Below are 23,665 nucleotides of genomic sequence, written 5' to 3'. Positions count from 1 at the left end.
TAGTGATACAAATCTAACACACTGAAATAAAGAGACAATGGACATTATGACATTAAGTAGAAAGAGCATTTATTAATGTTTTCCATACTAAGGCCCAAAAAAAATAAATTATGCTGTTCCAATAACATGGTTTTCAAAAATAGGGTAGGTAGGTCGGCAGGGATTTTATTTTTAAATATGCATTTATCAGGGGTTCAGGGCGGTCAAACACTGGCCATAACATTTCCAGAAAAATGTATCATACATATAAAGGGAAAAAGCATAAATGATATCCTCGTTCAAGCAAAAATCAAATGCCAAGTAACAAATGTGTGATATTACCCTTTTTTTCTTTTTTTACTTCCGTGTTTACGTAGCTCTAAAAAGTTTAGGGTCGGCAGGTAAAAAATAGGGAAGGTCGAGTTATCGGAACAGCACAAAATTTTTTGTTCGGCCTAACTTAAGAAACATTCTCATTGTACTGAGCATACAAATTGCCTGACAGCTGCCAAGGCGATTCAGAGTGTTGAAATCCAATGTTGATTGTAACAGACTTTGCATGTGACATGCTGATTTGTGATTGTCAAGAAGGTGACGTTACACACAGGAACAAATCAAAATACATTCCAAATTTTAGTTTGCAAAATCTATTGCCAGTGGCACATATTGTACATCACAATTCATGTTTTTTTAAGTAAAAATAAAAACATGGAATGCTTGCTACATTCAGTACTCACAGATTGTCTTCCTGATCATAAAGAAAGAAATTGGATTCAAATTCTGAGTTGGTAAAATCAGACTTTAAAAGTCATCTTATGGTGATTCTGATGCTAACTTTTCTCTCATAACTTCTACTGAAAATCTTTCTTTGGTCACATGCAAATAAAAACTCTAAAATAAACTACAATGTACCTGTGGTGATAGTTCACAGCACTACGACTGGTATTTGACAAACATTCACCAGAAACAACCATCTTTGTCAAAAGATGTGTCATCAAGGTTCTGATGATAGTGTTCTCCCCAGAGCTATTATAGAGTGGTGGCCGCCACTCTATAATTTTGGTAAACAATAGAAACTCATTACCATAACAGTTGCATTTATTGTTATGCAAAATAGCCGCCACTCTATCAGAAAATCCTGGGGAGATCACTGTATGATGTGGTGTATATATCTATATTGTCAATCTTGTGGTGTATATATCTATATTGTCAATCTTGTTATCAGTTATAAATACATCTTCAAAGGGACGCTTATCAACCTGCTATGGAATAATGGAATATTTTCATACTGTTTCTTGTGAAATACAAACGAAAGTGACTTGCTAATGAGCGTATGTTTTAGTTTACTGTGAAATTTGCTCTCTAGAACGGCAGTGAAAAAGGGAGAAAAAGACTGAAATCAGGATAAGGCCTGAGCTTCCACAGACTTTTGAAGTGTACTTCACCTGTACAATGTTAAAATCGGTCTTTCATCATGTATTTTACTTTGATGGATGGTCTCACTTGCATGATTTTTTGGCAGCGAACTTTGGTGTACTTTGTTCAATATACAAAAAAAGCCCACTTACATTACTTTCATACTCCCTTCCCAAACAAACAAAAGACTGAAAGACCACAGGGAAAGGGTAAAACATTGCAGACGTAGATATGAAAAGAATGACTGCATCTATTGCAAAGCCCCTGTAAAGATTACATTGATTTCCAAATTTCTACTTCAAAACACAGCGTATGGCCACCGTCCCTCCACCCACCAGTCTGGAAATAGGCTTTGTTCAAGGTATGAATGGCTGCTAGCTGACAGCCAATCCACAGAATGGGAAAGTTAGAAAGTGCCAAGGATGCAATTAAAGCATGGGTGGAGGGTTGGTGGTATAGCTGTGTTATTCTCTACAGTACAAATATGTATACACTACAGTAGGGCAATTATGCTTTGATGACGTGCACATAATTTACATACAAAGAACCAATGTTGCCCACAGATACAAAGTAAAAAAAAATCTACATCGAAGATCTATACTAATTTTCAATAGGAAAGAAGCTTCATTAGGAGTAATTTCACTTCCATGGTTTATCTTCAGACACAATCAGATAGCGGTGATGATATCCGATTTCCATCACTGGATGATGAGCATTTCAATCTCAAATATCAATTCTGCATTTGGAGGTATCGTGATGAGGTGTTAAGGAAGACAAAAACATCACCAAGGCAAAAACATTCAAAAGTACCAGAGCATCCAAATGACACCTTTCAGTTTTCTCAATGCGTTGATCATGTATTCTCTTGTGAAAATATACTGTTCAGCTGTCATGTTTTATACAATGTTAAAGGGATGTGAACTAACAAAAAAGGCATTACAAGAGCACTGCACAGTGAAAAGTAAAATTACCCATAATCCTCTGTATTTGTATCCTCCAACAGACTGCAGGGAGAGTAGCTGTAACTTTTGATAATACTTTCATCATTTTTATTAAAGCCCCACTTGCTGTCTTTTAGCATTATTTTTACGATTTTACTTTCAAGCTAAAATAAATTAGTGAGAATGTACTAATTTAGATGTGCATATACACCTATAATTACAGTAACGGCACCAATGATTTTGACGATGAGATACAGCTGGATATTGATACACTACCTAATTAGGTTTGTCAGTTTGCTCTCAAATTTACCCTTTTAGTGGTCAACTTTTACAACTTTGCGCCAACATCAGACAGACTAAAACAGCAGGTGACGCAGCAAGATGTCTGTAAACTAATTTACTATGTAGTATGTTTATATCTTTACAGCAGCTATCAGTTTCAATGGTGACACACACAGAGACTGGTTGCCAAGTTTTACAAGCAGTTCAAATTCACGGAGAGGTGGTAAAAGAACGACCTTACTGCAAATTTAGACTCAGAGGACAGTGTTCTTTGTAGTTGAATATCAATAAAGTTCATGACTTCAAAAATAATAGAGTGATGTGTAAAATGAACAAACTTTACTTTGGTTATCAACAAATGAATGACACCACATTTCTCAATGAGCTGACATCGGGGCCTACTTCAGTACGAAGTCAGGAGGTGTTTGTTAAGCGCCTTTGAAATTGAGGAGAGGGAGGGAAGGGTTTCTTCGGTAAATACCCATTAACCAGTAAATTCTGCCGTATTCACGCCCATAAATGCTTGGTTTTACACTTTTGTAGTATTCAATATGCTCCAGAACATTTGCAGTCAGTTTTTTTACCGATGTTCCAGATGATTTGCCTGGCAGGAAACTGCCAGTTTTCAAGTACCGCAAAACAATGTTGTTGGCCGTTTGCTTTGAAATACCACCACAACGTTTATAAATTTCTGAAAATGACAGACCGTTTAAATACAACTGAACAATCTTCTCTCTCACTTCAGCTGGTGTTGTCCGGGAGCCATCCATGTTGCGTTTTTGTCTGGTTCAACGTCTGTTTGTACAAATGTACAGATCATTACGCCAGTGAAACTGATAGCTGCTAATTACATGTCAGCGTATGTATACAAAGCCCCACCATGGCTGGCAATACCATAACATCTCGTTGTCTGAGTTTTATTAGACTAGAAAGTTGCTGACTCAAAGCCCTGACTTCCAGACATTGCTATCGCTACTCAAACATTCTGATTCTTTCAGATCGATTTGTGTTGTTAGTTTTAGATTTTGTTTGAAGTCATGAACTTTATTGATATTCAACTACAAAGAACACTGTCCTCCGAGTCTAAATTTGCAGTAACGTAGTTCTTTACCACCTCTCCGTGAATTTGAACTGCTTGTAAAACTTGGCAACCAGTCTCTGTGTGTGTCACCATTGAAACTGATAGCTGCTGTAAAGATGTAAACATACTACATAGTAAATTAGTTTACAGACATCTTGCTGCGTCACCTGCTGTTTAGTCTGTCTGATGTTGGCGCAAAGTTGTAAAAGTTGACCACTAAAAGGGTAAATTTGAGAGCAACTGACAAACCTAATTAGGTAGTGTATCAATATCCAGCTGTATCTCATCGTCAAAATCATTGGTGCCGTTACTGTAACAACCCGCTGTGACTGTATATGCAATTTTGAACAAGATAAAGATTACACCGCGATTAAATGTTTGCCCAAATATTAAACCGTAGCCCCATGCAGAAAAGCAAGAACTGTGGATACTGTGCATATCTGCATTGAAATTTTCACATTAACTGCACAGAGGAAGTCTAATGTAATACATAGGGGTGAATGTTTTCAACTGTGACTTTGTATGTTCTGTTTCTTTTGTAATATTACCAATTTTTGAAAATGATAGGAAATCAAAGTGACTGCTAAAATTTGAATTTACTTATCAAATGTTTCACAAAGGAATGGTTTCCTAATGCAGTAAAAGCCCATATCCCTTCAGAGGGTAGAATTCAGAGAAAACCAGGAGAGTGTAGGAAGATATTTTGAGGTCAACAAATTTCAAGAGTTACAGCTGGTGGGACTTTAAGTAAAGAAAGATTACATTTTATTCACCTTCCTGAACAATGTTGGATTACAAAGTATTCATCCTGCTAACACAACACATAGGTATGACAGACAGAAATTATTGTCTGCAGATTAATTCTGGTCCACAGTCCAAAATTCAGCTTTCAACAATTACATAGGACATAAGAAACACAGAATGTTGAAAAGTCGAGCATTGGGAATTTTGAAACGAGTTTGGGAATAGAACGCGTCAAACTATATCTGACAAACACAGAGGTCATAAACTGCAACTATAGAAATTGTAAAGGATATCCCCAAGCTGGAAAGCCTCCGGCTCCGTAGCCCTTCTCAGGTGCCAGAATCAGTCTGGCTATCTCTCCTTGGTTCATGGTCATGCATCCCTCATCCCATCCTGAACACACAGAAAGAAAGACATGAATTGAAAACAAAGTAGAACTTCCTTTAGCCCTTTGAGTTATGAAATTTTTCCCATCTAAATTTTAATGCAATGTTTTACCAATTTTTATGGATTTTTCTCCAATTGATTCGATTATTTTGGAGCAAAGTGACATAACTTTTCATTGGCCATAGTTCTTTATCAAAATTTCGGGAAAAATCTGAAAAAAAAAATTGTATGGATCTGAAAAAAATTGTCTGCAATATATGTTATAAACATGCCAAAAATTGACTTTGGCACTCAAAGGGTTACAATGTCTGAACAAAACTCATTTCAAGCTCATAAAACACTTTCGAGGAGCACGATAGCTATCACACAGCAGGGCTCGAAATTACCTTTTTTCCCTGGTAGTCCCACTGGGCTACCATTTTCTGAAGTTGGTAGCCCAGTGACAAGGTCTGGTAGCCAATGCATGAATGAAGAGGTTTTTTTGTAAAGGATATTTTTTATTTTATCTAGACAATGAAAGATTTATTTCATGATTCTATCCAGAAAGTGAATTTTCTAGTCATTTGACATCAATACCTGCATATCATACATAGCCTTAGGAGAACGGTATAGCATGTGTAGTGGACAACGGTGATGCCTCACAGTTTGAGGACCAACCTATTCACGCATACACAGAGCTTATATGCAAATTTTGATGTTCGCCATGACAACGACTTTTCACTCAGCACATGCAAACATAGCATGGCTAAATAGATTGGCTATGAATTTCAGGATGACAACTTGGTACAGTCATGTTCTCAATACTTTCGTGGCAATTTTGGCTATATTTCTCCACCAAAGTACACTATCATGGGATGATCTCGTACACTTCGGAAAGCGTAATTTCTGGATGGCCCGACAGCTTTTTCTTTGCAGTTTGAATAATTTTGTGTTTAATTGTGATTGATACATTGTGATTAAATAACTATGAAAATGAATTTTCATTGGCCATCATTTCCCGAGCCTGTCATCCAAGTACATCAGTTCAGATAATGATATTTTATTGAAAGTTTGTCGCAACAAATGCGACTGCACTGTCGCCTTTTAACTTGCATAACAAAGTCATGGTCTAGCCTTTCTGTGTCTAGCTGGGTTGACTGTATGAGCGTCGGTCATCTCACAGCGATCAACATCATGTCGTCCACTGTCCAAGGCTTTGGTAGTCCATGTGGGCTACCATTTCATGGGTTTTGGTAGCCCCAGGGAAAAGTTGGTAGTCTGTGGACGTGGGACTACCGCTAATTTCGCACCCTACACAGAACAGAATTGCACAATGAAGGTATATTCCTGTTTATTACACTGTATTGCTGGGCTGGAATTTACAACTTTTGCAGTCTCTCTAGACTGACATCAAAGGGATAAGGTCGCGCTATCTTTTCATGTTACCTCGGTTATTTTTTTGTTTCATGTGAGCAACAATTCATGTTGTTCTGCTACCTGATAAATACTAAATTGTCATTAGTCCTATTTTTGCCCACTGCCTGCTTGTACCTATATCAATATAGCAATATATTAGTAAAACCACTTGTTACATACCTGCAATCACTTTTCCAAGTCCAACTTGGAAGGAAAATGGTTGCTGTCCTGGATCTTTGGTACTGCAAAATTTAAACATGATCGTTACTGTGGTAACATGTCCTCCAGCAAACCTCTCTGGATCCTGTGAAAATGTTGATGAAGATCTGATGTCTTAAAGTCTCCCTTTGAAAATCCTGATAATTTGGAAACACTGAAGCAGGCAACCTATATCTTATAAAGGTAGAAGGTGCCTTTTGGACAGATATTTAGACTCTCAAACATTTAAAATATCCTTTTGACCTACCACTTGAGACTTTTAGGTAAACAAACTTTTCACTGGCTTAGTTTTGTGAGAATCAGGAATCTTATTATCCCCCGGAGATATAACACAGGAATGGCGGCCATTTAGAATTTCAAATATTGGTAAATATTGGGTAATTTGTACTAGTACAAAATTTGCATACTAAGTGACCCCCATTTTTACCTCGCGTGCGCATGCGCGCAGCGAGGTTATGGTTTAGGCGTTTCTGTGTGTGTGTGTGTCTGTCTGTTAGCACGATATCTCAAAAACGGCTTGGCAGATTCCGATCACATTTCGCACACAATTTGTTCTTCAAATTTGCAAGAACTGATTAGTTTTGGTGGTTGTGCTTTGCGAATTCATCAAGTTATGAGTAAAAGAAAATTTGTGGCCTGTATAAGTCTATGGGAGGCTAAATAAGTATGTTTGAGGGCGCTATACTAAAACATTTTACACAAAGTGATTTCTGAATTCAGTCACTCGGCCGCGCTGATCGCTAATCTTGAGTTTTGACTGTTGATGTCGTCGTGTCGACGTTTGACTTTAAGAATCGTGTGGGTTACTCTGGACATAGCGAACCAAAAGCTAGATTATCGAAGCGTCATAATATTTGATCAATGCATTTTTCTCTGAGAATGAGATGTAGAGTGACACTTTTCAATCTTGTGTGTGTGTCAGCGAATTTATATTCCGGCATGGTTCCCCTGAGATCAGCATAATATTATGGCGACGTATTGACAGTCTGTGTCTTTTAAGTTGCTTTTCAAGATTGTATTAGCTACAGAACCAACAATGACAAATTTTTCATGAGATTTCCATGTTGGCATTGATGTTAAATCAGCAGCAGTAGGCTAGCTCCTGCGTACAATAGGTCTGCGTTTCCCGGCGGTACGGTGGTAGGCCGACGGCTTGTACCACACTGTCCACAGGACACCACGTGGTAGAGGCCGTGTGCACAACCTGTACGCAGAGCTTCGAATACACTAGACAGAGTTCGTGTTCCGTAAATTAGGCATTGAACTTGACAATATAGGCAATAACCAGAATCATCGACCATCGCCTGACAAGTGCACCATAGTCAGCTGTACATGAGTTGCGTGGCGTGGTGAGCAGGTTCCATGGGTATTTATTTTTTGAAACGCGTACTTCAAAGGTCACGAACTCATTTTGCTGCTACACGGCGCGGCACAGATGATTGTATCGTTTTTGGGCGCATTGAGATACTGTGAAGTAGGTCAACTCGTTCTACATGGCAATTTTATGTGAAATATGCAGAATTTATACGCAAACGCGACCTCTGCCAGTCAAGAGCCTGCTCAGCCATTTGCACTTGCATCGACAGATATTGTTGGATCATAATTTTTCAAATGGTTTCTTTTCTTTTTTCATTGCGTAATACAGTGGGGATAATGTCAAATTTAGATAGATTGGATTAATTTCGGGAATAAAAACAATGTAATGTAAACGATTTGTAAAAGTTTTAATTCTGTAAATTTTCCAATGTTTATAAGCTGATTTTGCTTTTATTTATTTTTTTTGGCATACATTTGGTATACCAATGTGTGCTTATAGTATGACACGGCGTCCGTCATCTGTATGTATGTATGTCTGTATGTATGTTTTATTTACGCCATCATTATTTTATCTTTGTCATAGGCACAGTTCACAGCACCTTACAACCATCTAAAGACTGTGCAAGTGATTTTATCGTCCAACTATTCTAATTTTGAGAAATCCGGGAACAAATTTTGTCATCCATTGACACATATTCCTTCTTCATAAAAGCCAATACCCCAAGAAGTACTTTACAAAATGTGCACGCGAGGCCATTCAGTTCATATCTGGTTTATTCTTGATTTTGAAAAGAGAATGGTTTGAAGTTTGCTTGATGAAAGATTGAGCAAATGTTTAAGTCTTTCTTTTTGAGATGCAAACTACCTTAAGGGACCACTGCCATCTGCTTCTATTAATTTTACACTAAGCTTTGCCCTAGCTATGTGATAAATAAAGTTCATTTAGAAAATATTTGAACAAATGTTTGATCATCAAAGATATAAAGGCTTGATTTAGTAGTGGGCTGATTATGATGAAAATGTCATATATGAATTTAAAATTTTGGATGAATACGGCATCTTTATCGTAAACAAAGCTAAAGTTTCAATTCAAATTGTGTGGGAAATGATGGTCAGACACATTTTAATCCCATTTCAAGTGGCACCACCGTGTACTACCTGTAGAAAATGTGTCACTTCTTGACAACCTTGTGAACAGTACTTCCTTGTCCTTTCATCTGTTTCATATTACTCATTTGCAGTAGTTATACTTTTTATATTTATATTTACTTTATTGTTCAACAAGACACTAAGGGAGTGCGGTAACTAGGCAAAAATTACAAAGCTCAAAGTTACACGGACAAAGCTCTATGCACTGCTGTTTGGGGAGGGACTAAAGTATTATAAATATATTTCGCAAGAGGTAATCTTTCTGATGTGAATGAACTTCTCCTTTTTACTGTATCATGGAGGTATACCTCCATGCCTATAGCCATCTTTACAGCGACCTTCAGGGCCGTGTATCAAACAACAAGTGACTGTGTATATCCACTACAGCCACTGACTGTCACTCAGCATGCACCGTCCGTTATCCATTCTTTGAAGTCATGGCCAGCACGTTGTGAATGAAGTATGTACTGTGTGACAAACACACTGTGTAAACTTACCTCCAAAATTTCTTCAGTGGGTTCGCCAGCGCACCAGTGCAGTGAACTGTTATTGTACTGCCTCTGTTTGGTCTAGGGCCATTACCTGGTCTCAAAATTTCCTTTATGACGCCCTGGGAGACTAACATTCGAGCAGCCATGCCTGTTGGGAGATTCCAGATACACAGTAACAACTAAGTCAAGCGATCAGATCACGAAAGGAGCATATGACCGGGAGGGCTGATGGAAAGGTACCGTCTGAGCAGCCGTCTGAGTCAGGTCATGATTAGCGCCAGCTATTGATGACATTTGGAGAAAAGGGGATCGTCGGAAGTGTAGTACACAGACCGGACTTTTCCGTTTTCAGGTAAAGTGTTGTAATTCCTATATTTTTTTAATGTCACTGGCAACAAAACGTTTTGACTATCCTGTACGTTGCTGTGGATCCGTAGCTGCGGTTCTTCGAAGTTTATGCGCTTTGTGATCCTGGATGATCCTCCTATACCTAAGCATAGTGCATAATGTCATAATGACAATGTCAACTGCATACTCAGGAGTGTAAACTTAGCTTAGGTACACTTCCCAATACCTGGTACCACCACTATTTTGTGGTTCAAGATGACCCCATTGCCTTTGTCATCATCTATATGTTCCTTGGACCTGGTAAATTTCACAGTTTACCTTGAATGATAACGATATTGGACCTGATTTGATGTCTATACAGTGGTAAATGGTTGTGTGCTGATCAATCGAGTCGTAAATTGCCCCTTTCTGCCTTGTACACATTGTACGAGAAATAGCAGTTAGACCTTGGGGCCCAGTCCTAGCTATAACTCACTGTACCTATACCTCCAGGCTCTATCATCAAGGTTTTCATTGGTCTAGAAATCACACCCCATTTTGCCACAATATGTTGATACACCTCAAAGCCACAGGCAAATGATACCAATCAATAGATATGAGTAACTTTACATTTCAGAAAAACAGCAATATACAAAGTTCACTGTCAATATCCTACTGGAACATACAGGGTTACCAAGAGAGAAAGTTTCAAGACAGTGACTTTATAAATAATATTACTCAACATGACATTATTGGTATTGGAGAAACTTGGCTCACAGAACAATTGAAACATACTTTTCACATTCCTGGATACTATGACTATTCTGTTGTCAGAAAAAAGAAAAAACAGAGGGGTGGTCTTTCACTTTTGGTAAAAAATAATATAAAGAAGGGTGTAAAAATGGTTCATTCAGATGCGGAAGATATGGTGTGGTGCAAACTTTCAAAAGTTTTTTTCAGATTACAACAGGATATATTTATTTGCTTTGTTTACAACGCACCAGAAAATTCCAAACATAAGTCTGAATCATTTTTCGAACGTTTAGAACAGTTGATCACAAAATATAGCTGTTCTGGATCTGTCATGATTTTAGGGGATTTTAACGCCAGAGTAGGATTACTGCCAGATTTTATTGACAATGATTTCTCAAATCATATACCAGTTCCACCAGGATATTCTGTTGATACACATCTTAATCGCTGCAATATGGATAAGATCGAAATAAGTATGGTAGAAACCTCATAGATTTATGTAAAACCACAAATACAAGAATTATGAATGGCAGACTACCTGGAGATATTTGTGGAAAATTTACATGTTACCATGGAATGGAAACAGTGTAGTAGATTATGGTCTTGCAACACAGACATCATCGATAACTTTGAGTATTTTAAAATACACAATTTCACAATTTTCTCAGATCACTGTCAAATTTCTACTCTTCTCAAACTAACAAATTTTAATCCAAGTGTTAAAGATACTGTGAATTTGTTACAAATGCCCCAAAAATGGAAATGGGATAAGTTATCTGTTTTAATTACACAGATAGATTAGCATCGGATGAGCTGCAAAAAGATTTTGCAGAATTTTGAATACTAATATCGGTAATAACAAATCTGACATTAACTAAGCCACTAAGCATGTTAATGACATCTTAGATAAAGCCTGCAGTGGTATTTTCAATAGACAAAAGCAGAGAAAGGAAAATTTAAAGAGAAAGAAATCAAAATGGTTTGACAAAAACTGTGATGCAGCAAAAAGGGACCTAATAGCAACAGCTAAACTATTAAATAAAGCTCCATATCACAGTCAGTTAAAAATTATTTATTACACAAAGAAAAAGAAGTTTAAAAAACTTGTAAAAAATAAGAAATTGCAATTCTGGCAAAACAACTTAGACAAACTAAACAGTCTACACGCCAACAATTCACATGATATATGGAAATTGATCAAGTACTTAAAAAATAATGATAAAGATAATAATACTGGAGATTGTGTCTCAGCAGCAACATGGATGGAATTTTACAAAAATTCTTGCTCAATTGAAAATGACAGGTATAATGATTTCCAACAGCAAATTATTGATAGTTTAACATCTGAAGAAACTAAGAATCAGGCTAATCAGCAGCTGGATAAGTCAATAACAACTAAAGAAGTGTTATCAGCAATTAGAAATTTAAAAAGTAAAAAAGCAGCAGGGATTGATGGGTTTTGTATAGAGTTGTTAAAACATGGTTCCTCCTTTCTCTGTAAACCCTTAGCTAAATTATTTAATGCAGTTCTAGATACATCCAACTTTCCAGACATCTGGAATACAAGCATTATGACACACTTATTTAAAAAGGAGATAAATATGACCCGAAAAATTATAGGGGCATTTCTGTCGGAAGTTGTGTAGGAAAAGTTTTTTCTTACATTCTAAATGAAAGGCTAAATAGTTTTTTAGATGACAATTATATTATACATAATAATCAAGCTGGATTTCGCAAAAACCATCGCACAATAGATAACATATTTACCCTGAAGACAATAATACATAAATATGTTAAGAATAAGCAGAACATTTATGTTTGTTTTGTTGACTTTGCTAAGGCTTTTGACTCGGTATGGAGAGTTGGTCTTTTCCATAAACTTCTCAAAAATAACATTAATGGCAAATTATACAGACTTATAAAACACATGTACACCAACACAAGAATACACATCAAAACAAATAATTTTATCTCACCCAGGCTGAAAGTTGTAATAGGAGTAAAACAGGGCTGTGTTCTAAGTCCTAGTCTGTTCAATTTAAATAGTATGTCAATCAGTGTTGAATCTAGGATCTTAGGATTGGGGGACATTTGGGCCCACTGCCTTAAATTTTGGGGGACATTTTCAAAATTTGGGGGACAATTTTTTGGCAGCAAATTTGCATATTAATCTGCATATTAAATTAGCATTTATTTAAAATAAGTCTATGAAGTCTTTGTACATCTATTCAAGAATATAATTGTTTTGAATAAAGTATCACAAATTCACTCACATTCATAGAAAAGATGCAGCACATTCTGTTAGTCTCAGAGATAATTCTTTCAGTATTATGCAAAAATACAATTGACAATTTCCCCACAGTGAGAAAAGTAAGTTCATTTGTCATTTCACAGCTCTCATTGATAGAGCAGGACTTTTTTTAATGACTAAGTAGTCTCGATCTCTGCAGCAGTAAGTTCCCATAGACATAAAAGGGTAACCTAGGGAGTCTAGAGTGATGACGCTTTGTCCTAAGCAAGTTTGGAAAATGGCCGACACCATGTACTGCATCGAGGCAAAACAAACACAGCACAACGTCCCGACTCTGACAATGCAAGCTGTGCAAGTATTAGTAAATGCATTCTTACTGAAGAACTTGACATATGACCCGTCTGGTATAAGATCTGAATAGATATTCACTGTTGTTCTCGCTAGATCGAATTTCTTGGCAAGCCATGCATGCGTGACCGTGGCATAACGACTTTGACAAACAACATGAACCAAGCTACGTCTAGTATCTCGATCCATGTGGACACATGAAATGTTTCAGAAAATTTTGGAATTTGGTTTGATTTCCGCTTGATCAAGAACATGTTTTTTCTTTTTGAATGGAATAGGTGTGTTGGCTACATTTTTCAAAAACCTTTCTGTGTGAGAGTTAGTTTGAAATTACTCCCGTACGTGAATTTTTTTCTCGTCACGGCTGTCAGTCAGTACATTCACAAACAAGTTTTATTGACAATGTAACAAACGCAAATGTCATTTCAAAACGGACGTGTGCTGCTAAAGTATTTATAAATGAAATCATTGGTAACATTCTAGCAAAATATAGCAAATCATCACGCAAAGTGGTTACGTTTAACAATGAAAGAAAACACACGTTGACCTATTTACAGACCCCCCCTCATTGTGAGTGCGCCCAAAGTGACGCACTGGGTAGATTTCAGAGCGGGATTTTTTGCTTAAACGCGTCAATCCCGCGATGGCGCGCTCTAGATTCAACACTGTCAATGACTTGAAAACAAATCTAGACAAAGTAAATACTCAACCACCAGTGTTGAATAATACCCCAGTTAACTCATTATTTTACGCTGATGACCTAGTCTTAATCTCTACTTCAAAAGAAGGTTTGCAGAGGGAGTTAAATACACTACACACATTTTGCTCCAATTGGAAACTTGATGTTAATTTACAGAAAACCCAAGCAATTAATTTTAGTAAATCTCCTTGGTAGATAAACACTTATTTAACTATGGTAGTACATGCATCAAATCGGTTAAGAGCTATACATACTTAGGACTGACAATTAAATCAAATGGTAGTTTCAGTGACACAATTAAATTTGGCTGATAAAGCAGCAAAATCTTTGTATAGTTTAAAAAGGGTTTTATTGCACAACAAAAAGATAAAATTTTCCCTACATCTATTCAATGTTTTCATTAAACCTGTTTTACTGTATGGCTCAGAGATTTGGGGACAAGATTTCATGGATTACAAGAAGTGGGATAAATCAGCAATTGAAAAAACTCACCTCAAATTTTGTAAGAACATTTTACAGTGTAATAGACAAGCTTGTAATGCCGCTGTGAGGGGTGAACTAGGACAATTCCCACTTCTACTTGAGATCAAACTTAATATTGTTATAAACACTGGCTTCATATCGTACAACTGCCACATTGTAATCTTGCTAAAGAAGCTTTTCTGGAGCAAATGGTAAACAACACTAACAATAGATCCTGGTTTAACTGTTTAAGTGCCTTAATTAAAGACAATGGAATGGACTTTCTCCTTGATAAAGCTCCATCACTTAAACACCACAAAGTTATAACTGGTTTAATGAAAACAAATTTAACAAACAATTATGAAGTCTTTTGGAAAAATTTGATCACTGATGAAAATAGTAAACTAAGAATGTATGCCAAAATAAAACGTAATTTTAGATTAGAACCCTACTTAACACAGTTACAAGGTGAGAAAAGAAAATTGCTCACCAAACTTCGCATTAGCAATCATGATCTAGCAATTGAAAAAGGGAGACACACTATTCCAAAAACCCCAATTACTGAAAGATACTGCAATCAGTGTAACACCAACATTATTGAAGATGAAACACACTTTTTATTAGTCTGTCAGAAATACAAAGTCCAAAGAAAGAACTTTTTCAGTAGAATCAATTTCCCAAACGACAATACTGAAAATCAGCTTATTTCTCTACTAACAAACAAGAGTTATCTTTTAATGAACAACTTGCAGATTATATTTTACTTTATATAAACAAAGAAATACCTAGTTATATTTATTATTAGCTACTATTATTATACTGTAATACTTTATCTTTATTGAAGAAAATTTTAACTTATTTTTGTATCACACTTTTATTGCCACAAATGTGATGTAAATCCTATATTTACAAGCAAGCAATAAAATATTATTATTATTATGGTGAGACCATGGATGTCCTGTCAACTTTAAGGAATGTACGATGGTCGACTTTTGAGCCAGTGACAAATCGCTCATAATCCAGCTAGCTGCAGTACAGTAGCTCGAGGTTTTGCCTGAGTATTTGGGTCGGACGGCAAAACCAGTTCCCGGTTTTGCCGTCCGACCCAAATATACCTAGGCAAAATCTCGAGCTACTGTACAACAGCTAAATCCAACAAGTTCTGTGATTTTTCCATGTAGCCAGAAAGTACATCTCTCAAGATGGTTATTTAAACAGTTATCATTACCAGAGACCGGCCAAGTGGTTCATTTGCTGTTAGTCATGTTAAGTTTATGTTTGAGCTTGTGAAATCAAAAGTGATGTGCACTATTTGACCAGTGTACAGTAACTGTCAGTGATAAATAAGTAATGAAGTTTACTGTTGTCTAATAAAAATAAAGTATCAAGATCTTTCTTTTTGAGGATTATGGGTTCTATATGTTCTATTGTTTGTCTGTTGACTTGTTTACCAATCATATAATATTCAACAATTCTGTAAACAGTGATGGTTATTGTTGTGATCACTATCCATCTTAAGAGTCCATGAGATGTGATTCAGTGCTCCAAATAATATATCTATAATTGATCATGATTTTTATGCAAAGGAAAGTTTCAAGAATAATGGAATTAAACACAACATTATACTTAATATGTTAAACTTTAATTGATATCAAAATCACAATTGTAGGCACCAAGCAGGCACTAATTGTCTCCTCCCATAGCAACCAACTCAAGAGAATGACATTATAACAATGGTATCAACTCTAATGTTCGAATCACAGTTATCATGGTTGGCATGGTTTCCTCTGCAGATTGCAGTACTGATGTGTCTGGCATGACAGTGAAACTTTGAATCATGGGTAATATTTTTGGTAAAAAGAAGCAGCAATCCAGGGTGACTGAGCAAGACAAGGCTGTACTTGTAAGTATTTTGTACAATCCAAGACTTCCTCATTTACTTCCTTATCATTGTATGTGGCTCTTCCTTGTCTGAGGGTGGCCTCTTCACAAACATAATATGGTCAAGTATATAGAAGGACATTTGCAACTGATTCTGTTCATGTTTGAACTGTACAGTATACCTTATATGATACAAGAATGACCTCCAAGCCAACATCACTGACCTACATGTATGTTACATTTTGCGCTACATTTTAAAGACTTTAACTTATGTTTGTCTTTGACATCCAGTTGCAAATGATGTAAATGGGAGCTCAAGACTCAAAATACACACAGCTATTACATTAAAGTATACCAACAGTAATTTCCAAACAGTCATATTCAGCCTTTGGAGTTGTCAGACAATAGGGGGCTGGGGTCTGCTATCATGTGAGGGTCACTTTTTGCAAAATTCCCGGGAGAAGGCCACCTTTTACATACCTAACATGGAGAGGGAGTTATCACAGATGCTGATTTTAGCTCCTATTTCACAAATGTGAAAACGGGAGGGTATCTTTTTATGTTGTTGCTAAAACAGTAATTTTTCTACCAATCATACAACACTACTTTATTGGTACCTTTATATTCAACGGTGATTTAAAGGTGAGGCAGATTGTTACATCTCAATTAATTAAAGTAAAGTTTGACTCTTAGACGTTGGTAGATGAGAACATATTATCAAATCTGTCACTCAAGGGCAGTCCCACAGTAAAGGGTCCACTGTAGGAGCAACCGTAGTTGGTTGATCTTGTAATTCATGAGGTATCTGTTTAAAATATATTATTATACATCTACCATCGAGAACAATAGAATTTTGCGTGCGCTAAAAAAGCCGTACGGAACGCCCGTTCTGTAACACGTACGGGTTCCAGGCACCCTATCCCCTGCAGCTGTATCTGCGCGTTCAGTGGTGGACGGTTTCAAGGGACCCATTGGATGAGTGCCAGAACATGTCTCTCGCACGCTCTGCATGTATGTAGTGCACACACTCCAGAACTTGGAGAAGCGCGTCCGAGATAGCGTTCCACACTGGCGTGATAAAATCGGAAGAAAAATTGTCGACATTGCACGAAAATGGTCACTACTCTGACAATTTGATGCCCCAGTCACGAATGTAAGATGTATAATAATAAGGTTATCACGAAAATACCGCAAAGGATGCACTCGGACATTGGCGCTGCGCATCGCCCTCCGCTTTGCGTCCAGCGATATGCTGCGCCAATGTCCTCGTGCATCCTTTGCGGTATTTTCATAATAACCTCATAATATACATGAATAAAGGAAATCTCCAAAGCACCATTGAGTCTTTACTTGAAATGAGAGGTCACTAAATTTGGCCTGAATTAAATTTTTGTATTTTTGCAGCAACTGAAGCAACAAAGAGACCAGCTGAAACAATACCAGAAGAAAATTCATTTACAATTGGGAAAGGAACGGGAACTAGCCAAGCAGCTGTTAAAGGATGGCAAGAAAGAGTAAGTTGAAACTCTGAACTTGAACCATGGGATTACCAGCACAGTTGTTATGTGATGCAGAATGTAGAGTAAAGTCTGAGTATAAGGCTCTCCTTGAATGTCAAGTTCAACACAACCATAACATGTTGAGGCTGTAGATTTGATGACACATTGATTTAAAAAAGCCGGAAAGTCAGTTGTCTACTCCTGTAGATTCTGGGAAAAACAAGATTTCAAAAGTGATTTTAAAAGGATGTAATTTGTACTGGCTGCTATTTATCACCTCAAATAAAATCACATTTTTTTGTGCTTTTTTTCCTTTCTACTCTAATAATCATTTTAAAATAAATCTAGAAATGATGAAATGCAGGGAAAAATTGACTCATACTGACAGTTTACCTGTTAGTAAAACTATTTGTCTGTCTGGAATTGATTTTGTTCATTATGTCACTGAACATAAACTTTGATCTGTGTACAGTTTTATTGTTGTAGGTGTGAACAATGTTGTCCAACCTGTTATTCATGGTCCTCAAAAACATGGGCAAATGGATGTATGGATGAGATCATTAAGTTACCAAACTGTAGACTGACTTCTTAAATGTTGGTATAGTGACTGGTGATTTCTGTTTATTCCGCAGGAAAGCCAAGTTACTTGTGAAGAAGAAGAGATACCAGGAACAGTTGCTGGAGAAGACGGACAAACAGCTAGACAATCTTGAAATGATGGTCAATGATATCGAGTTTGCTCAAGTTGAAATGAAAGTTGTGGAAGGACTTAAAGTTGGCAATGAATGTCTTAAAAAGATGCACCAGGTAGGATTAGCATATAGCTTGATTCTCTGCTACATGTGTTTCTTTTTATAATACACACACATCCTGATATTTTAGATTCATCTCCCAATACAGGATGAATTTCCAGGAGCTGGAATGTTGATAACCAATATGCTAGGTACATGAATGCCATGCAGTGTGTTTCATAAATACATTCCACAGATTTCAATCAGGACTTACTAGTAAATGCCCTGTCAACAATTCAGCAAAATCAGAGGTATTGTTGTGTTTCAATAAGCTTTGAGCAGCCAGACAGGGTAATGAAGTACATGTATACATTGTGGAACCACTTTGATAGAATAATAGGGAGTTAAAACAGCTGTCCCGTTAATTTGATTCAGACTATAATGTAACAAGAGTAATATTTGAATGTAAGATTTATTTTGTGCCTTCACCACCAGGCATTGCCAGGTGTGGTAAGATTGGTGTACAAAACTCCTGTGTTGTTGTCTTTTTCAGATGATGTCAATAGAGGATGTTGAAAGGATAATGGATGAAACCAGAGAGGGAATTGAGTATCAAAATGTAAGTTGATCTGATCAGCAGCATTGTTCAACCATTTGTAAGTCACCGTCACAAGTAATATGTCAACTCCTGTGTTCCTGAACAAGTGCATAAACTCCGATTGTACAGAACTCTATTTTTTCCATGTGATATTGTTTCTCAACCACTGATCAACAAGAAGATATGCCCTTCCTTAGTATTATGCAAGTTTCTCAGTTCAGCTTTATGCTGTTTTTCTGCATGAGAAGGGAACGATTCCGATGAGCAATAAATGTTTAGCCCTTTCAACACCATGGTTCAGCCCAAACCTATTGTTATCAGTGGTGATTATGGACCAGTTTACAGGGAATTAGGGGTGAACAGGGTAATACACTGATGATGCGTTGTTGTCTTTGATGTGACGTCTTTCAGGAAATTGATGAACTCTTAGCTGGCAGTTTAACACAAGAAGACGAAGACGCAGTCCTCGCTGAGTTAGATGCCATCACACAACAAACAGAAGAGGAAGGAATTCAACTTCCTGATGTTCCAGCAGACAAATTACCTGAAGTTGAAGGTAAAATGCAATTCCCGTGTCCGTCTCAAGCAGTCTGTATTTCTCACATCAACAAAGTGTGCCACTTTCAGGACTTTGCAAAAATAATAGAAATAGATCAGGTCAATTTTATTAAGCACAACATGAAATGTAAACTGAACCAGTGAATATGATAGTTTCACTTTAAATATCAGCATGGAAAAGTTATATCAGTGACAGGAAGGAACACTGTTGTGCAGCCCAGGAAATTGGTGGAAAGTAACATCAGTTGGCCGCCTAAGCAAAAGAGTACCTTGCCTTATATGTCTCATATACTAAATATAGGGGATATCTCATCTCTGATCTCCACAAACCAGAAAATGAAAATTATTTCAACCTGTCTATCAGACAGGTAACGGAAAAAGTTCACATGCCCAGACTAAAATTTACCTCCCCCGGGAAGGTGGGCAAGCAGTTGTTTCCACGTCAGATATTGTATGTATTTACTGTTGAGTGGATGTAGATAACCCATCACTCCCGTGGTTCCTTGCATAGGTAACATACAAGAGTTCTGTAGGATTAACAATAATGTCTCCGTATTCTGTTTGTCACTGTATACAGAAACACATGAGAGAATTGTGAGGTATTTCTTTCTGTTTGCAGGTCTGCCTAGGTGTATTCACATTGAATTTGCATCATCAAAAGGCAGGTATTAAAAGTTGAAAAGTATATACATACATTTCAATGTAATTATTGAAACTAATTTTTCTTGCATTTGATTTATTTTCAGCAGAGAAGAGAGCAAGAGAGAAGGAAAGGCAGAAAGAGATGGTCATGGCATCCTGATTGCTTTTCTACTCTATTTCTGAATTGATGACATAATCATGAAGCATGACCTTTCACCTTTCATTGGCGATTTCCTTTCAAATGGCACCAGTACACAACATGTTGCATTGTAGATGATTCTGGCCTTGAGCAGTAGAGTTTCCTCCCCATGAATCTGAGTTAGCCCTTCCACCACCAGACAGTGGTACAAGCCCATTGTTTAAATGGAGTGGGTGGACCCATAAACAGGGCATTGGGGGTGACAGGGTTGAGCAACTCCTGTTCCGTTCACCATAGAATGTTCCATCAAAAAAACAGGGTTAGTGGTATTGAATCTTTTTCACAACTCATAGGTACCAGTTTAACAAAATCTGTTGAGATACGTAATACTTTTTCTGTCTAACACCTTGTACCATTCTAGTCCATACATTATGGGCCTGTTTATTGTAGGTGATTAATAATTGAGCATTCTTTTAACAGAGGAATGCTGACAAAATTCAGCAGCTATTCAAATGCAAATTGCTTCTAGATTTACCAGAACACTTATTCTCATTTTTCACTGAGTTTTTCCGTAACATAATTAAAATTCTGATGCAGTAAATTTTGTTTAAATAGCTGACGTTTATAAGACAGAAGTTTAGCTCTACTGTAACAAAAATTCACTTCAATTTTTTTCTACATCTTTCACGAGTTCAGAATGCTGGATACAATGACCATATCCAACCAAGAAGTACTGGATAACAATAATATTGATAATACATTTTTATTGAACTGAAATATGTCAAATATATGTAAGATCTTTGGTTTTTCTACCAATCTATTGACTGGTCAGATATTTTTACAAGAAGAGTATATAACATTTTGACAAGTAATGGAGTATTGCTAAGTAGTATTATATCAGAATGTATTGTAAATCTATAAAATATGAGCTATAACTTGATTTTTTGCAATTTTAGTTGAATACTTTATACCACTTCCATGTGCCTACTCTGAATTTTTTGTCCTTATTTATTTAAACTTTAGGTTCATAACAAAAATTTAAACGTTGGGCTTACAACAAAATAAGTGTCATATGTTTTAAAGTAATGCCATGAGACATAACTTTGGCAAAATTCATGTTTTCAAAATCAAATATCACATCTTACAAGGTACCTTTATTTTTCAACAGAAGAAAAATTGCTAGATTGTATTGCTTGTATATGATTTTCCTAAATGACAATGCCAAAATGATATCTGCTCATGTGTTTTGTCAAAAGATGAATTTAAATATAAATCATAATGCTATGACACAATTGTTTTTTAAAGACACTTTTATGACATAATTATTACTGCAATATATACCGTGCAGTGTGTAGTTTCACTGCAAATAATGGCAGTCTTTCCAAAGTTCCTAAAATCAGTAGAAGGGTGCTGTAACAAGTCACATTTTTTCTATCATGCTTTACACCATGGTAAATGGAATTTTTGAATCAATTTGGCCACATGAGTATGGTATGTGTGTTTCGGATAACCTGACCTACCCAACTTTTAAGGTAGTATGCACCTCGAAAGTGAAAGACTTAAACTTTTGCTCTAACTTTCCTCAAGGAATCTTTCAATCATTCTCTTTCAAAATAAAAAATAAAAAAAGGGGGTCACCGTGCAAATTTTGTTACTAGAGAAAGAAATTACCCAAGATTTACCGATATTTGAATTCAAAATGGCCGCCATCCCTGTTTTAACTCTATGGAGAAAAATAAAAAATTTCGAATTTCAAAAACTAAGCCAGTGAAAAGTTTTCTTTCACCAAGAGCTTTAAAATGAACCCCCACATGTGGTATATCAGAAGAGAATTGTAAAAGTTTGAGAGTCTGAATGTCTGTCCCCGAGGTGCGTTCTACCTTAAGACCCTCTGACCCGGAACTTTTTTTTGCATTTTCTAAAACGTGCGTGATTTTACCAAATTTTGCTGTTTTGATGAGTCACACCCAAATAAAAATACTGGACTGACCTATGACCTATTCCTGAGGACATGTTAACGGAAACACACAATATTTTGTTTTTCATACCTTGATGGTAAAATATGATGAATAAACCATGTAAAATTGTACTGGCAGAATAAATGTACACATTAATATGAAATTAATCTTTGAGATCTGTATATCATTTTTAGTTAAGAGTGTTTGATTTCTTACAATTTCCCAGACGTCATTTTCAGAAACATGATGTGCCAAAGGTTTCTTCATTACCTCCTTTTGTCTTTTAATATGTACAATGTTTCAAGAAGGGGTGAGCAATTCCAGGAGATCGGGGTCAAGGCCATCGGCTGGCAGATTTTACAACAAACATTGAAACTTTTGTTCCAATCAGTTGGAATGACCAGGGAATATAGGGCTGTCAGAATGAACATCCAACAATTGTCAGGATTTCACTACAATGTGCAAAGAAATTCTGACAGGTTGACTGTTTAAAAATTGTTAATAAGTGGGTTTGAAGCCTAAGCTTGTGATTACTTGGGCTCCTAGACTTAAAACCCACGAATTTGACACAGATGTGCGCTGTTTATAATTTTTCAGCACTCTCTAAGGGGCCATAATTGCTAGTACTGGTAGGCAACTCCACTTACTCCCAAGCGTGTGCCACCTAGAGTATCATACAGCCTGACTTTTGTGCGAGTACTTTGGGTCAGTAGAGGTGTAAGGGCATGCTGAGTTGGTATCCTGTCGCAGTCACTAGCAGAACTGAAAGATTCAGCCGTGAACAGGCACTTTACAACGTCAGACCCCACAATGGGTAAGGTAGGAGTAGGGTTGGAGCGCCCTCACATGGCTGAATCTTTCAGTCTGTCAAGGGTAGTGTTGATTATTATTACATGTGCATGTAAACAATGCAAGGTTGGTAGAATTTTGTAGTGTTACCTCTCTGTTGTAGTACCTTGCACTGTGTCAATAGTCCTGTCATCTTCATCTCAATGATATGGTATATCGATTGAATTCATCTACACTTTATTTGGCACTATTTCTCTTCCACACCAATATATAAATTGAATTCATCTATGTCACTTTAACAGTATTTTCCTTCCACACCAAAAATATCGAGATCCCTTTAATTTCTATAAAATTGATTTCATCAGAGTTCATTACCATACTTAAGTTTAGTTTCAGGAAACAATAGGCTCTGATATGGATAAATAAATGGAAAATGCAGGTGCTAAAATTTGATTGACACCTCGAAGAGATACGCTCAAATTGAATGTTTAGCCACTGTGTAAAAATATGTCTGCATGTTATGACTTTGATACAAAGGCCTGCAGTTTGTCTGATTTAAATGCTTTGTGAAACTGTTCATGATTTGCCAGAGCTCTGAAATAAGCACATTCAAATTATGAAATGACGA

The 23,665-nt window shown here is 36.7% G+C and overlaps 2 protein-coding genes across 5 annotated transcripts; one reads left to right on the top strand and one right to left on the bottom strand.

The window, feature by feature from the left end:
• Nucleotides 1-52: 52 nt before the first annotated feature.
• On the bottom strand, nt 53-9,675 carry LOC139151183 (uncharacterized). 2 transcript variants are annotated; one of them, XR_011556361.1, is made up of 5 exons: nt 9,408-9,675; nt 6,406-6,467; nt 4,737-4,836; nt 1,131-2,148; nt 53-981 (listed from the first exon to the last, which is right to left on the bottom strand). XR_011556361.1 is itself a non-coding variant. In XM_070723780.1 (4 exons), the coding sequence occupies exons 1-4, from the start codon at nt 9,545-9,547 to the stop codon at nt 2,094-2,096; spliced, it is 357 nt and encodes a 118-aa protein (XP_070579881.1). In that variant the 5' UTR covers nt 9,548-9,664; the 3' UTR covers nt 53-2,093. The 2 variants fall into 2 exon arrangements, 1 of the variants encoding a protein (XP_070579881.1); XM_070723780.1 differs by having other exon boundaries at nt 53-2,148; nt 9,408-9,664.
• LOC139151182 (charged multivesicular body protein 6-A-like) lies at nt 9,631-22,411 on the top strand. 3 transcript variants are annotated; one of them, XM_070723779.1, is made up of 7 exons: nt 9,631-9,753; nt 16,036-16,145; nt 17,528-17,637; nt 18,255-18,429; nt 18,907-18,972; nt 19,363-19,507; nt 20,259-22,411. In XM_070723779.1, exons 2-7 carry the CDS (start codon nt 16,080-16,082, stop codon nt 20,309-20,311), a joined length of 615 nt encoding a protein of 204 aa, XP_070579880.1. In that variant the 5' UTR covers nt 9,631-9,753; nt 16,036-16,079; the 3' UTR covers nt 20,312-22,411. The 3 variants fall into 3 exon arrangements, with proteins under 3 accessions (XP_070579880.1, XP_070579878.1, XP_070579879.1); XM_070723777.1 differs by having other exon boundaries at nt 20,256-22,411; XM_070723778.1 differs by lacking the exon at nt 9,631-9,753 and having other exon boundaries at nt 15,924-16,145; nt 20,256-22,411.
• Nucleotides 22,412-23,665: the final 1,254 nt, after the last annotated feature.

This window comes from Ptychodera flava, chromosome 15, assembly GCF_041260155.1.
Source record: "Ptychodera flava strain L36383 chromosome 15, AS_Pfla_20210202, whole genome shotgun sequence".
NCBI classification, from domain to species: Eukaryota; Metazoa; Hemichordata; class Enteropneusta; family Ptychoderidae; genus Ptychodera; species Ptychodera flava.
Note: the sequence above shows the minus strand (reverse complement) of the source record. Positions and strands in the feature narration are given on the sequence as shown.

Excerpts from the sequence above, each read along its gene's own strand:
- LOC139151183 (XM_070723780.1), bottom strand. The coding sequence starts at position 9,547 with ATGGCTGCTCGAATGTTAGTCTCCCAGGGCGTCATAAAGGAAATTTTG. Across the intron at positions 4,837-6,405 it reads ACTTGGAAAAGTGATTGCAG|GATGGGATGAGGGATGCATG; the intron begins GTATGTAACAAG and ends CTGTGTGTTCAG. Across the intron at positions 2,149-4,736 it reads GGAGGCTTTCCAGCTTGGGG|GATACCTCCAAATGCAGAAT; the intron begins ATATCCTTTACA and ends ACACCTCATCAC.
- LOC139151182 (XM_070723777.1), top strand. The coding sequence starts at position 16,080 with ATGGGTAATATTTTTGGTAAAAAGAAGCAGCAATCCAGGGTGACTGAG. Across the intron at positions 17,638-18,254 it reads TTAAAGGATGGCAAGAAAGA|GAAAGCCAAGTTACTTGTGA; the intron begins GTAAGTTGAAAC and ends TTTATTCCGCAG. Across the intron at positions 18,430-18,906 it reads GTCTTAAAAAGATGCACCAG|ATGATGTCAATAGAGGATGT; the intron begins GTAGGATTAGCA and ends TGTCTTTTTCAG.